This window comes from Dermochelys coriacea, chromosome 2 (genome assembly GCF_009764565.3).
Source record: "Dermochelys coriacea isolate rDerCor1 chromosome 2, rDerCor1.pri.v4, whole genome shotgun sequence".
In the NCBI taxonomy this organism is placed as follows: domain Eukaryota; kingdom Metazoa; phylum Chordata; order Testudines; family Dermochelyidae; genus Dermochelys; species Dermochelys coriacea.
The window spans coordinates 114,176,383-114,192,331 of record NC_050069.1 but is presented as its reverse complement, the minus strand read 5'-3'; the positions used below and the strand labels follow the sequence as shown (position 1 = coordinate 114,192,331).

The 15,949-nt window shown below is 39.5% G+C and overlaps 1 protein-coding gene across 1 annotated transcript in view; it reads right to left on the bottom strand.

Annotated features, from left to right (window-relative positions):
- Positions 1–3,530: 3,530 nt before the first annotated feature.
- CAP2 (cyclase associated actin cytoskeleton regulatory protein 2) overlaps positions 3,531–15,949 on the bottom strand; it is a 96,849-nt gene continuing 84,430 nt past the window's right edge. The window contains 7 exon segments of the mRNA XM_038391436.2: positions 3,531–5,208; positions 7,031–7,171; positions 10,000–10,082; positions 10,302–10,425; positions 11,818–11,993; positions 13,163–13,236; positions 13,238–13,347. Coding sequence (XP_038247364.1) covers positions 5,125–5,208; positions 7,031–7,171; positions 10,000–10,082; positions 10,302–10,425; positions 11,818–11,993; positions 13,163–13,236; positions 13,238–13,347 — 792 coding nt within the window. The 3' untranslated portion in view covers positions 3,531–5,124.

Here is a 15,949-nt window from a genome sequence, read left to right as displayed (position 1 = left end):
AGGTCTGATCCTGATCCCATTAAAATCCATGGAAAAACTCATATTTTTAATTTGGCAAGAGCAGGCTCTGTAGGCCCAAATACTACACAAAGTGCAAGGCAGTAGAGACAAAGGCTAAGAGCTAGTCTACACTGGCAACGTTAAAGTGCTGCAGCAGCGCTTTAACATGGCTTGTGTAGTCACGGCACAGCTCCCACCTCCACGAGGGATGCGGCTCACAGCTGGGGCACTGTCTATGATGGCGCATTACAGCGCTGAAACTTGCAGCGCTCAGGGAGGTGTTTTTTCACACCCCTGAGCGAGAAAGTTGCAGCGCTGTAAAGTGCCAGAGTAGACAAGCCCTTAGTGTCAACAAAAGGTGATGAACTTCATATGGGATGTTGTCCCACAGTATCAAGCAATGAAACCTTTATTATTTTGTGGCTTTCTACAAACTTGATCATTCTAACATCATTACATGCGAACTTTGTATTCTGCAGTAATTATTTTCATTATTTGGCAACACACATTGCATGTGTCCTTTTGGTCACATACATACAGTATCACTGAAATGCAGTCACCTTTGGTGTGGCTGGCAGCGGCCAGTGAACAAACAGCACAACAGTGTGGAGAAGGGACACTTTTGGCTAAGAACAATGAAGTGACCCCCTAATGTTGTGAAAAGTGTCCTAGGATGTCTAAGATCCATGCAAAGCGGACAGGCCCTCAGGGAAGGTATGATAATACTAAAAAAGACGTATACAGTAAATGACTTATGGTGCTCAGTTTATACACCTTGGAAGGATAAAGGGCGGAATTGATGCCAGAAGGATTTTAAGTGGTTCCAGAGTCTAGATATTGTCTCTAGGAGTAAAATGATAATAGTTACATTGATGAAAAGAAGTTGAGATGTGTTTAGAAGATACAACCTTGTATCCTGTATTTATTACCTTGGATACAAGGCTGACTCTTCACTCATATAGCTACAACTCTTCAGCCACTAAAACTAGAAGCTGCTATTTTGGCCACCTGATAACTCCCATCTCTTTCCATTAACAAACAAAAATAAACAGAGAATGACAACACTGAGAATAAAGGCTTTAAAGTTCAAAAGGGCCTGTTCCCTGCATTATTTCCAATATTTATGTGGGTACAAAACTTCATGAAAATCACATTACGTTGATTGTTTTAGAGTAGCAGCCATGTTAATCTGTATCCGCAAAAAGAAAAGGAGGACTTGTGGCACCTTAGAGACTAACAAATTTATTTGAGCATAAGCTTTCGTGAGCTACAGCTCACTTCATCGGATGCATTGATTGTGTAATTCTTCTTCAAAAAGGTGATAACTGTCCTACGTGCCACAATTATCCCCATACATAGCACACATGTTTAAATAATTTTTCTCTCAAGATCATTGTATGCACCCAAGTAGGTTCTAGCTAGTGTGATGCTGTACAATTTAAATTGGTGCAACAATTAGTATGGAGAATAACCACAATTTTGGGGCAGAAAAGCACAATGAGGGTGTGACTTGGACACAGATCACTGGAATCGGTACATGATAATACAACACAATCTTCACACATTAGGGCTGCAACAGAACTGGGGAAGGCATTAAGTGTAGATCAAACCTGCAGACAATCGATTAAAGTTGGCACAGTTCATTAGATTGTCATTATGCAAAATGCCTGAAGGATGTAGGCATCTACATATCTTGACCAACATGATTTTATATATGATTTTCAGTAGAGGATTATTCTTTAGAGGCAACTATACATAGATGTGTATTAAGTGGAGTCAGAAGCTGGGATTTTTTTAAAAAAGATCCTCTTCCTTCACGTCCCGTAGATACATTAAAGATGGGTTTCCATTGTAGGGCAGGGGGCAGCCCATCCTACATGAGAGTGCATGGCAAGGAAGCTAAACTGCACTTTTAAAAAAGTGTAGCAAGGGCACATGTATCTGATATCAACAGTTAATAGGATAATTTCTTAGAAGTGCCTTTTCTGCAATATTTGTAAACCATTTGCAGGAACATAATCCATAGGGAGAAAGCTGTACCACAGTGGTGTTTTCCCTGCAAATATTTAGGAGAAAAGTCATACAAGTATACTGCCCCTCAAACAGCCATTTATTTCAGGGGATAATCAGTATCCCTGAAAAAAGAAAAGGAGTACTTGTGGCACCTTAGAGACTAACAAATTTATTAGAGCATAAGCTTTCGTGAGCTACAGCTCACTTCAAGTGAGCTGTAGCTCACGAAAGCTTATGCTCTAATAAATTTGTTAGTCTCTAAGGTGCCACAAGTACTCCTTTTCTTTTTGCGAATACAGACTAACACGGCTGCTACTCTGAAATCAGTATCCCTGGTTCCTCACGGGGATATTTGAAATTATTTGCCTGCCTACTATAAGTCAGAGCTGTATATCTGCTTCTTGTTGTTATTGAGTATTCAATACTTGTTTGCTTCAGCAGTCCAAAGGGTTGGTTGGCATCACATTGCTGAGTGATGACATATATAATATCAATATCAGATGCAATATTAGAAGAGAAGTCAGTGGCTCAGGTTTAGAATGTTCCAATGTATGACTGTTTTACTGCAGGAATTATTAGTGTAATTAATGTTAATTAACTGTTCGGTCATGACCTACACCGGCTACCCGTTCCTTTAGGTATGTGCTCTACATCCAGGTGAAATATATTGCACAACTAGTGGATGGTGCTATGCTGTGCACCTCTGACAATCAGACCAAAAGGGACATGCCCAAGGGCCCACAATGAGTTAGTGACAGAGCTGAGACTAGAAATAAAGTTTCAATGACTCCCACTTGAACATGGTCATTTCCAAGACATACCCTATAGCACATACAGGTGCTCCAAAAGAGAGAGTGATGTTATATAATGCAATTATTTAAAGTAAGGGCCTTTGAAGTTCTGTGGTTGCCACTAAGGCTTTAATTTTGAAACTGCAAGTCTGCCCATTATCACTATTACATTATATCCAAGCTATTCTCTGGGAGGAGGGCGGGTGGGATATGATGTACAAGAGACACTCGGTCAACTGCAGGGAGTAAGAGCTGCCTCCCCTCATTCAGATCTTTTGAAATGGCATTTAGGAAAATGGATGAATACACTTAAATGAAGTGCACTCTGAACTCGCTGTATTTAAACCAAGTACAGACTCCTTTTTTTTATTTCAGAATACGTTTACTGTTGAAAAATGGTATGTACTAAAGCCACAACATTATACATACAGATAAAACATCAGATAATAAAACCTTATTGTATGAGCACTATTGGTTGTAGTACAATCAGATACCTTAAAACTGAAGGAATTTATGTACTCTGAAAAGGTACAATAGGCACAATGTATATCCTGTAACTAGCTTTGCAAGCATATAACCATGAATTCACTCTTACAAAGTATTACAAGTGATCAAAAATGTATGCTGAATTTTAAGTACTACGCGCTGAAATCGTAAAATGTATAGCACACTCCACCTTAGTGTTAAAAAAGCATGTAAATAAGAACTGTAACATAGAATCAAGGGTCTTAAACAGAAATAGTCCCTTTAATTTGGGTCAGAATTCATATGGAATACATCTATGGCTTTTATTTATGGACGTATTTGAAGATTAGTATGCAAATCTTGCAAGTGGCTAAAAAAAACAACCAAAACCCTGGGATTACATCCCCAACAGGCAGCTTATACAATAGAATACTTTAGAGAACCAAAATCAGCAAGGAAACAAGTTATCGGGCATCTGACACTTAGCATGTGCCCAAATCATAAAACAACTCTATCTCAGGCTATGTCTACATTACTTTGGAAAGTCGACCTACGCTACGCAACTCCAGCTACGTGAATAACATAGCTGCAGTCGACATATCTTAGGTCAAGTTACCGTGGGGTCTACACTGCGGGGGGGGGGAGGTCAATGGAAGAAACTCTCCCGTCAACTTACCTTACTCTTCTCATTGGGGGTAAAGTACAGGGGTTGACTGCAGAGCGATCTGCTCTTGATTTGGCGGGTCTTCGCTAAATTGACCACCAGTGGATCAATCTCAGAGCGACGATCCTGGCTGTAGTGTAGACCAGGGGTTCTCAAACTGGGGATCGGTCGTGAAGTTATTACATGGGGGGATCGTGAGCTGTCAGCCTCCACCCTAAATCCCACTTTGCATCCAGCATTTATAATGGTGTTAAATATATTTAAAAGTGTTTTTAATTTATAAGGGGGAGTCACACTCAGAGGCTTGCTGTGTGAAAAGGGTCACCAGAACAAAAGTTTGAGAACCACTGGTGTAGACCTGCCATCAGTTTTTATAGCAGGCTGTGCAGTACTGTGTGAAGAAAAACAAAAAATCCCAATTCCTGCCCTCCAACCCTAAATAAAGGAACACAAAAGAAATCAGAGAAGTGAAAAACCTTCAGATGATATGCTGAACATTAAATAACATTTTCTAGAAGATATTAGGATTAATAATTTACAAGCAAAAGGGATACAACTGGTCTGTGTAAACTGAAAGCTGAGGGATACTCTACATATACATATTAGAAAAATGTTTGATTAAAATATCCTGTTTTTATATTCCATTGGCAAAATGTATTGCTGAAAATTGTACTTTTGTGTCTTAAAAACTCCATGATTATTAGAACAGATCTACAAGAATCACACACTTCCAGGGGGTACATTTTCACCGCATCATACATGAATTATCTAAAAGGTAAAAAAAATCTTAATTGTTTTAAGATTATTTTTGACTAGCAGAAACATAAAAAGGAATGCACTGAAACATGATTGTAACAAAGTATATCATGCAATATTTTGGCTTAATGTGTGCAGTGTAATAGCCACTAACGCAAATGGAGTATTTTTTTTTAAAAATCCCTTATGTTCACATGACATCATGTAGAATCAAAACCGTAAATGAAGGCAAACTGTGTGGAAACTTTAAAAATATCAGAATGCCTAATAAAAGCGTGCTAGACATGTCATTGTTTCTAGTGTACAGAGCTGCTGTTTGAAGACCTACTACAGCAGTATAAGCTACTGTTACTTCTAGTTCTTTATGTTGCTGTTTTATTTAGGCTGACCTTGGTCTGAGATCGTGCTCAGCGGGTGCTGTATGGCATTAGAAAGTTAACCTACAATCTCTGCAGGTTCAGTGACCAACTTAGATCCATCCCATGCTGTCTTAAACTGTTCAGGAACAGGAAATTCTTTCTGGTAAATGGAAAGAACAACAACGATTGTTAGATAAACAGTGGATATCTTATAAAAACTGATGGAGTACTATTAGTGCTGCATGATTGACAAGGCATTTATAACTCAGACATGCCTGGATTACAAAGAGGCCTTCTTCATTATGCACAGGAAACTGTTTCAATGTCACACAGAAAACAAGCTCATTATTACCATAATTCATTTAGCTTTGTTCATGTGCTAGTTTGTAACAACCCCCTTTCCTCATTATTTGGACAAACTACATCAATATAACTTGTTTCAAAAAAGAATATGGATTCCATTAGCAGGCAGTCAAGCTAACTGGATGGGAATGTAGAAAAGAAAACCTGGTAAATACCAGTAAACTTGGTAAGGTAGTGACAAGACTAACAGGAATTTTAAAGAGAAAAGTGATGTCCTACAGAGCAAAACCCATGGTCAATCCTCAGAATTTGGTGGCAGATGTAATCTCAGATCTCAAGATAATTGTTCACCAGTCTTAGGTGGATGAACAAAGGTGCATGTTAACAAAAACACTGTCACATTACCACTTTAACAGTGAAGCATTCCAAAAGACACAATATGTACAGTCAACGATGCAGGACTTCACAGGAGTCCTTAGCTCATTCAGTGTGCACCTGTGAAAGTGGCCAGGGACTCTGCTGGATCCCTGGCGTCAGGCGCTGCATACCTTGTAGGGTAAAAATTGTGTGATGCTCCTAAGATGTGGAAGAGAAGGCTCCTTTCTTCAGACCCTGCAGTGGATTTACATTTTCTTAAATGACTAGTGATTTTGGGTACCCAGCTCGAGACACGTTCAAAGGGGCCTGATTTTTAGAAGGTGCTTAGCAACCGTCCTCTGAAAATGAGGCCCTTTTAAGGTGTTGGAAGTTGGGCACCCAGGACCACTAGTCACTGCTGAACATTTAGGCTTTTTTTTTTTTAAATTAACAAAAACCTCCCCCATGAAATTCCAGCACAAAAATATTAAGAGAACGTTAAGGTAGCCTGGTTAAGCCCTCAGTAAAGTTGCATACACAACTTTAACCCTGCCCCTTTGTGTGTTTGTATTACAACACAGTCTAATTATACGATATCCTGCTACAGTATTGCATGCAGTGAATGAGGGATGGCTCCACAGGAGGTGCTGAGATACTGCAGTCCTAAGTATAGTATGAGAACCTCAGTAGAAGAGTCAGAGCCCTTGCTTCAGTAACGTGCAACATATGTATGAATCAAATGAAAAGGAGTACTTGTGACACCTTAGAGACTAACAAATTTATCTGAGTATAAGCTTTTGTGAGCTACAGCTTACTTCATCAGATGCTTTCCTGGACTCTGTCTAGCATGCGTAGAAAGTTCTACAAGATACTATACACATACAAAAAGCTTGTATTTAAAAATACATTGTATTATTTGAGAACTAATATGTGATGATGTTGACCTTAACACTGGCATTTCCTGACCTTTGAGTTAATGTTCTTATAATGTGTGGCAGGAAAATGAAGTTAGAAATCTGTTTCACACAGGCCAGAGACTAAATTGACATAGGAGACACTGAATTATTTTCCATCACAATGGAAGGAGATAAAGGCTCTTTTAATGTACGCAATTACTTTGCACCCCAGGAAAAGGTGTTCTTAGATTGTAGCTGAGACTATTGGTGTATGAAAGAGGGTTTATTTCTATGGTTTGAATCAGACCTTGCTGGGGGGAAAATTGTGGCACTTTAACTCCTACTTGCCTAGTCATATGAAAGGCTAATCACTACACGGATTAAAAGAGGGGAAAAAAACTGAGTCTTTAAAAATATTTCACTTACATAATCTCCATTTAGGGGGATGAGAATGTTCATTTCAGATGACTTGGCACTCACAATCTCACAGTCTAATGAATCTTCACTGAGGTATATGTGGCAGCCTTCTGTCTTGTTAATCGAAATGGTTGGCACTTTCCCCATCACCTGAAGAACAATAAATGCACCTAATACCAAATGCCACTGCAGCAGTGAAAGTAACAGTTAATAACAAAAACCCTATCCACCTGCTGAGCCTAGCTTTGGCCACCAAACTCTGATATATGGCTGCTGCATTTACATTTGGGGATTTAAACAGACTGGCATTGACCAATTAATAGATGGTGGGAAGGCTGCTACTGTTTAACTGTATTAAATGTTATTTTCTAGCCCTGAAGTTCTAAAACATCAACTTTTAAACAACAAGCCTCTCACTCACACACACATACACACAGTCTCCACCCGTTGGCCCTCTTTACCAAAGGGGATAAGATGATGGGATCCACACACACTCCCACCAGTACTAGTGCATAACTTGCATGTACATCAGTGGGACTTATGGGGAAACAGATCCCCCCCACACACAGAGTGACTGACTGCAAATAATGACAGGTTTCAGAATAGCAGCCGTGTTAGTCTGTATTCGCAAAAAGAAAAGGAGTACTTGTGGCACCTTAGAGACTAACAGATTTATTTGAGCACAAGCTTTCATGAGCTACAGCTCACTTCATCCAATGAAGTGAGCTGTAGCTCATGAAAGCTTGTGCTCAAATAAATCTGTTAGTCTCTAAGGTGCCACAAGTACTCCTTTTCTGACTGCAAATACTCCTTCACTAGAGAGATGCTCCACAAGTTTCTGCTTAAAACATTCTGCAGCCTGAAGGGTCTCTGAGGTATTGCAGCACATAATAAGAAAGGATTTTTTTTTCTTCCCTTGCCAGCAATGGTACAGCTCTAAAAGTGTATTGAAATTGATTACAATTTAAATTAAACAGACATTTCTTTAAGTCAGTTTGAAAGCAAGGGCAAGATTTACTTGAGGCAAGAAGAGGAAACAAGCCAACTCCTCTTTGCATCTGTGGGGTTGTAAACAACTCCACAGGACAAAGTGGTTGAGTCACTGTTTGTCAGTAAGAATCCCCTTCTCTCTCCCTCCCCCCCCCAAAAAAGCAGTAACTAGAGTCCCATGGTATATGATTGCCAAGATATCAAAAGGAGAGAGGTTAGTTAGGGTCATAAAACAGCAGCAGCAGGGGATATATATATATTCCCATGTAAATAAAAAGGAGTGTTTTCTCACATCATTCACGTTAATACATTTTAGATTCAGTTCCTGAACAACATGCTGATAAACACAGAGTGTTAAGTGGCCATGGCTTTGATTCTATGGCTAGACTGTGCAAGTGGAGCACTGTGTCTAGGTTGATTTTACTGGAGCTCCACTGAGGCGAAAGTATGCTCCTATGGATCATATGGTATGCTGTGGGTATTTTATTTGACAAATATTAACCCAGCAGGAAAAATAATCAGTAAATAGTTATACTGGTGGGGGTCAAGAGCCAAGAGCATTGCACTATTATTGCTGTTTATGACAAGATCTGCTTGGTGAATTCCATTGATCTATTATATTAACATATCATTCATATGACCAAACCTGCAAAGTGCTGACAGAGTTCAGGTGCTCAGCACCTTGCAGGATCAAACCCTTAGAAAGAAGACAGCAGCCTGGTTCAAGCAGTTGTTGTTCAACCTGACTCATACTTTTTTTAAGTGCAAGACCAGCCACGCTATAAGGCACTGAAATCTTATGCAACATTCATGAAGCCTGAATCATCAAAGGCATTTTGATTTTAGCAAATATATTTCTCCTTTATTTGAATTTTAACAAGATGTGGTGTTCCTTTTCATTATGTATAGACTTTTCAGCTCTGGTGAATAGTTCTAGCGCTAACAATCAAAATCCTCTATTTATTGAAAAAAAGATCACTGTTTCTTAAATAATCATGCCCTTTACTCTCTCCCAACTGCCTCTTTCACCAAAATGAAATGTAGTGATTACCAAAAAATATTGGTAAATGTTCAGAAGTAGACACGTAGCTAGTATAATGTCATTCACTTGTTTAACATTTAAAAGATACAAATATCTTGCTGTTACTCTCCCTATGGTGGCTTTGACCCACATTTCTGAAGCATGGGTACAGTATTCTTCATTATTAATGTCACTCACTGTGCTGTATCAGCCCATCTATATGTAAGTAGAAGACCCCACTGATTTCAGTGAGGAATGTGAGTCTCGAGACGGATGGCAGGATATGAGCTGATGAATGTTTCAATGGTTTTATTTTTTATTGATATTTTAAAGAAAAGCCATTGTTTGCCCTTCTCCCAGCAAAGCTGGAGAAGCCATTTCGATTCCATTCTGTTGCTAACAGGGTAGACTGTCAAGGGCTCAGCACCTAGCGCTCAATTAAAGTCATTGGGAATTAGGTGCCATTTGAAAATCTACCCAACATCCTCAGTGGAGAAAATTAGCTGAGCCTCACAACCACCTTCTTGACTTTAGCACCAATTAGGCAAATGAGTGGCACTATGCCATGAAGCTTTGCCAAACTCCGGCACTGATGGACCAGGATGCATGGAGTCCAAACCTGGGGACCGTTCATTGAGAGAACCTGACCACCACTTCCCAGAAGTAAAAGTTCCCAGACTATCAGAAAATACCTCTGCTGATCTCAACTACAGCACCAGAACATTAAGGAAAGGTGTTCTCGACAGGGAGCCTTGATCAGTGGCACTTGAAAACTCAAAGGCAAAAACAATAGTAACTCTCAACCTTTTTCTAGACAAGTTAGAAGAATTTAGTGCATCTAAAAGGTAATTTTTGGAAATATACATTTTTTTTGTATACTCCAGGGAAACTGAAATCATCTCTAGTAGCCAAATACCACTTTGAAGTTATTGGTTCTTTTCTTCTTCTTTTCTAATTGGATGTTTACCTGAATCTGGATATCTCTGGAATTGATCACTTCCACGATGCCCACGACGTTGTCAAACACAAGGCCAAACTTTCTGCAGTTGTCTACAAACAAACAAACCCCAAACAAATGAAGGCAAAATAAAAAGATCTTTAAAAAAAAATCACATGACCACATTAAAAACTAAAATGCTTCAATCCTGCAATGACTTACACGTGTGAGTAACTTTACACAGGACTATTCATGTCAATAAAGTTACCTGCATGTGCCAATCTTTCCAGGACTTACTGCCCCAAAGCTCATATGTGAGACTGTCCACTCACCAATTGTAATGGAATTTATTTTTCCTTTCATTTGTAGTGTAGATTTGTTGCATTTAAAAATGTAAGCCACTTGCTTGAGTTCAGTATCAGTAATAACAAGGTCGTTCTTATCCTCTTGGTATTCCTGTTTTAAAAAATGCATATACTGGTTTCACTATCTTTAATAAGGCAGCAATAAGGTAGACTTTAAGCACAACTTATTCCAGTCATTGCATCTTCACATAGAAAGGAATGGGGAGGAAAAAAGATTCTCACTTATCTCAGCCTGTGATAAGTCTAACTGATTGGGTTTATGAGGGCACATATTCAGTGCTGTGTGTGCATGGTTTAGAGCTGAAGTGTCTGTGTTGTGAAGATCTTAATACTGACCAAGACCAAAAAATGTTTATTTTGGTACTAGGTTCTTATACACTCAACTATTTAAAACTATCCCAGTGAAGTTGTTGCTTGGTTACCACCCAATTTTAGAACAAGTAGGCACCTTCAGGAATAGAACAAGTTGTTGGTGCATACTGTTATATAATTCATTAGGGTAGGTGTGAGCAAGGCAGTATCCAACAAGAAGTAGTGCATGAAGACCTTCCTTTCTATTTGTAAGACACTGAGAGCCCATTTTGTGCACAAGACTTCCAATTGATTTCAATGGGAGAGTTGAGGTATGTAAGCTACACATTGCGTGTCCCAGCATAGTAAAACAGAATTCATAGCAAAATGTTGGTCTACTTAGCATGTACACAGGGGCTTTCCCATGTTTTGCCTTTACTGCACTTTCTTGTCTCAGTGAGAGTACCTGGAATATTCTAACACTAGCATAGCACAACCCATGTAAACAATGGCTGTCCCTCATGCACACTGTGAGCCATGCAAACAAGGGCCTATGTAAGCTACCAACTGACTAAATTATGTCTTGTCTTCCCCACCCTTATAAACAACATAACTTGCCATTCAATAAGTTCTGTGCATGCACATGCAAAAAACCACACATACCCCCTCCAAAACTAAACAAATCAAGCTATTCTTTCTATGGGCTGGGAAAGAAGATGGAGAACAATTGTTCTCTCTATTTGTAAATACTATGATATTGTGATTATATGAGTATCTAGACAGAGGTGCTCCCACTGGCTAAAAAATGAGAACTTCCATTGTGTCACAACAACTATATCTCTCATATGTAAGAATGGTTTGCACGATGGGACCTTACTCAATTGGAGTTCTCTGTGGGTTTCCTTCTGAGGGACTTTTTGACTGAGTTAAGAACTAAAATATTGGTTCTGAACCTTATAAGAGTATTTTCCAGTTCAGGTAAATTCTTATACTATTCTCACCAACAAATGAACAAGCTGTAAATCCCACAAGAATATTAAGGACTAAGCTGTGGCTAGATGGGACAGTGCAGAGCCACTGTGCCCCCAGAGGAGCACTGGAGAGATTGTGCCTCAGGCAGGTACAATTCCTCTGGGGATATTCCAGGCACAAGTACGTGTGTGTGTGTATGTGCGATGTGAGCTGAACTTACCACTCTCCATTTCTTTCCCTCTAGTTCTAACAAAGGAGAATGGCTCTGCTGAGGAGAATTTTTGGGAGAAGTGGGGCTTGGAGTATGGCTTTTTGTAGGAGAACGAACTGGCAGACCCTGAGCACGTAGATTGGGATTCTTATGGGTCTTCTGGTCATCTGAGACATGTCGTAGCCCTAATAAATAAATAAATAAACAAAGAGGTGCTAATATGACTGAGTCTCTCTCACAGCATTAGGCCCGTAGGGAGGTTAATATTAAAACAGGGAAGAGAATACCATAGCTAGTTTGATTACAATTGTATTAAAATGCCCAACACACTTTTATGCTTCTTTAGGTATTTAGCCAAAAGAGAACTGTCTGGCCTCATACTTTTAAATAGAAGTTCTTTTACTGTGAATGGGCTGGCATTATATCTTCACAGATAAGCTCAGCAATGTCTATTGGCATCTCTCTGTACACAGATCTAAAGGTTCACTATATCTGTCATCATCTGTGCATGCCGCCACTCCATTCATTTTATAGGTTCATCTGTGAAAATTAGATTCTCTAGCTAATCTGATTGTAATGCACCCATCCTCAGAATACCTAGGGCCAAAGACTGAACTTTACTGTACTGCGTATATTTCAACTCAAAACTGTGTACACTAATTAAGACTGTCTAGTGTTATTAAGAAAAGCTTAATAGCTTTATCTAGGTGTACTTACAACAACATTATACAGTGGTATAGCAATCGGTACCTGCTTATCTAAACCAATGTCTCAGTACAAATCAGTGTACTGGGTGTGAAAATGCAGAGTGGATAAATTCTGGTCTCAGTGACATCTGGGCACTGTCACTGAAGTCAACAGGACCTAAAGTGTCAAACTTGGGTGCCTATAATTGGGTGCCCAAATTCACACTGAGGGATCTAAATAAGTGACCTGAATTTCAATTTCAGAGTAGCAGCCGTGTTAGTCTGTATTCGCAAAAAGAAAAGGAGTACTTGTGGGACCTTAGAGACTAACAAATTTATTTGAGCTTTATTTATTTTAAGCTTCGGTAGCTCATGAAAGCTTATGCTCAAATAAATTTGTTAGTCTCCTGAATTTCAAAGGTGCTGAGTACCTATGAGATCCTACTTATTCAATGGGAGCTGCCAGGGCTCAGTATCTCTGAAAATCAGGCTATTAATTTGGGTGCCTCAATATGAATTTAGATGCCTAAATTTAGGCTTCCAAGCTTAAAAATATACTGGCTTTGGGCTGTATAGATGTGACTAAAGAGAGAATTTGGCTAAGTACGTATAGTGGTAGCTAGTATCAGTTGGCTGAAGAGTGACAAGTTGAACTATTTTCCTCTAACCTTTGGTAATTGCCTCTCCCTGGTTAAGCTGGGCAAACAAGGCTGAGCGAGATGTGGTTGTTTCATCCTTCCCTTTCTGTATCGAAGACAGGAGGTCCTGGGGGCAGCGGTGGAGGTGGGGGTGGTGGGAGGCACTGCCCACTTGTTAGAGTAGACAACACAGATGCTGTTGATGCAGTTGGGCCCTATGTGTGGGAGATGGAAAATATGTTTAATACAGTTTTTCAGAAAACCCTCTATTATGGAATATTATTTCTTTTCATACTTGAATGCTGCTGGGAGTTGGACTTTGGCCAGCAGTGGGCTTGGGAAAAATTGCTGGCACTAATGAATGAACTTACATATTAAGAAAGATTCATAGTGTAAGGAAGAAAGTTTCTTCTTTCCCCAAATATCCAGATAAAATAAAACTCAGAATGATGCACATTCAGTATAGGCCACACAAATAAAAAAGCATTTCACTCTAATCTCCAGTGAAGATAACACAATGAATAATAGGATGGAACTTGCCCAGCCAGTTATACACATGCAAAGTGGGCATAAAATGCTACCACTCAGATTTTGAATATACTTTGCAATGTGGTGTAAGGCTGTGGTGATTCAGGCTGTTAAATTCAACACAATATTTCAGAATTCTGATTTGACTGCTTTTTATTTTTTTAAATTTCTATATGTTTCTAACACAATAGCTCCAGGTGCATTCATAATACAAGTTATAGACACATACTGTAATGAGGGACATGGATATAGTGTGAATAAACTAATTTTTCTAGCAATTGGTTTGTATAATCAGCAGTACATGGTATTGGTCTGTCTGAATTATATGTCTATGCCAGTGCACTATGAAAAGAAACAGAACAGCTTTATTAGTAAAAAATCAGATTCAGATCTTAGATTTCTAATTTGCCTGACTCACAGGAAAGACAGGAAGGATCAAAGGAATTGGGATTCATTTTTTCTGTCTGACCGCTCACTGAGTGTCACTCTGATTCCAAGAATCCCTCATCTGGACAGCACCTCTGCAGAGGAGGACAAAGACTATATTTTATAGGATCCATTATGGAAGATCAGACATTTGGAATCTATACCTGAAAACCTCATTGTTTCAGGCATAACTACCACCTAGAAGCAGCAGCCCAGGCTGGTTATATGGAAGTAGCATGAGGCCTTCTGCACCAATTATATCTTGCATGGGGGTTGCACAGGCAGGTTGCTAGGAGAATGGCTGCATAGGAGGGCCTGGTATCTGTGTGGGTCCAGCACAATCCAATGGGGAAGGCTACAATGGGATGAGGCTGCTGGAAAGGCCATAGGTTCACATGTGAGCAGAGTCCCTGAATTATTCCAGCCCATAGACTAGAATAGCAGTCAAGAGGGTGAAGGCTAGGCTGGGCTGCACAAAACCTTGAGATGGGAAGGTGGATTTTACCTCCACAGCCACTCCACTCCCATAGAGCACAGATCCTTGAGCCTTATGTGGGATGGGTAAATTTCTCCATAGAGAAAACAGAACTTTTTGTTTGGTTTTGGGATCATTTCCCTCCCAGGCTGCCCAACTGCCTCACATCCTATTATGGACCTGGTCTAAAGCCCATTTCAATCAATGGGAGTCTTTCATTTGAGTTCAGCAGGCTTTGGATCAGGCCTTATAACAACGAGGAAGCATTTTGGTAATTGTATCAGAAGTAAAAAGCATGGCAGTAATTGAGAAAAATATGCTAATATATTCAACCAACAGTACCTCTAAAATGTACTTTCCCACTGTTTCAGTCTGGGGTAAGATCTTTGCATACAAGTTATGACTCATATAGTAAAGGATCAGAACTCTAACCACTGTAAAACCAGCCGTGTTTTGTATTCCTCCTCCTCCTCCATGGGCTAAGTAAACAATAGAGGTTACAAAAATCATTATATTCCACTACACTCCTAGAATTCATAGCAGCACTCAGTGAGCCATCAAAGATTGAATGGTAAATAAGCTGCATTTTCTCTTGTTTCTTACTTTTATGTACATTTAGGTGGCTTGGGAAAGGGAGAAGAGAAAATAACAATCAACTTTGTAACAGAAATCAAGGAAGTTCAAGAGTTAAGTTGAACTTCTGTTGCAAACTTTTTTCCTGTGTGCCAAATTCTTTTCTCAATACAGCCAAGCAACATAGACAGAATATCAGCAGACTGCAGAGAAATCAATCTGCACAACAGCCTAGAGTACAATCATGGGTTTTGGAAGAAGACTATAAAAGTTGCTGACACTGACTAGGGAAGTGTCTAGAACAGTGTTTTTCAACCTTTTTTCATGTGTGGATCCCTAAAAATTTTAGAATGGAGGTGCAGATCCTTTTGGAAATCTTAGACATTCTGTGGACCCCAGGTGAAAACCACTGTCAAGAAAGAAGAGTTGCAGCCAAGTAACTCTATAAAAATCAACAGAATAACATGGGTGTATGTGAGAGCAGAATTTGTCCCCGTAATTATTGCATAGGAGTAGATTCTCAAAACGTAGTCCGACTTTTTAACCTGTCATGAATTTCAGTCATAATTTAGGCCACTGAGACATCTAAGAACAAATCTAAGGTAATGAGATTGCTGGGGTATAATTCAGGGCTGAGTTTGCTCCATTGTACGTGCAAATCTCAAGGCATGAGGGCTCAGCCGAAGTTACCAAACACACCCAGTGAACACACCTGGGATAGAATGACAAGAGAAAAGACAGACAAATTTAAATCATTAGGAAGCATACAGAAACATACTGTTGCTGCTGTCAACTGTCTGCCTCTGTGTGTACTG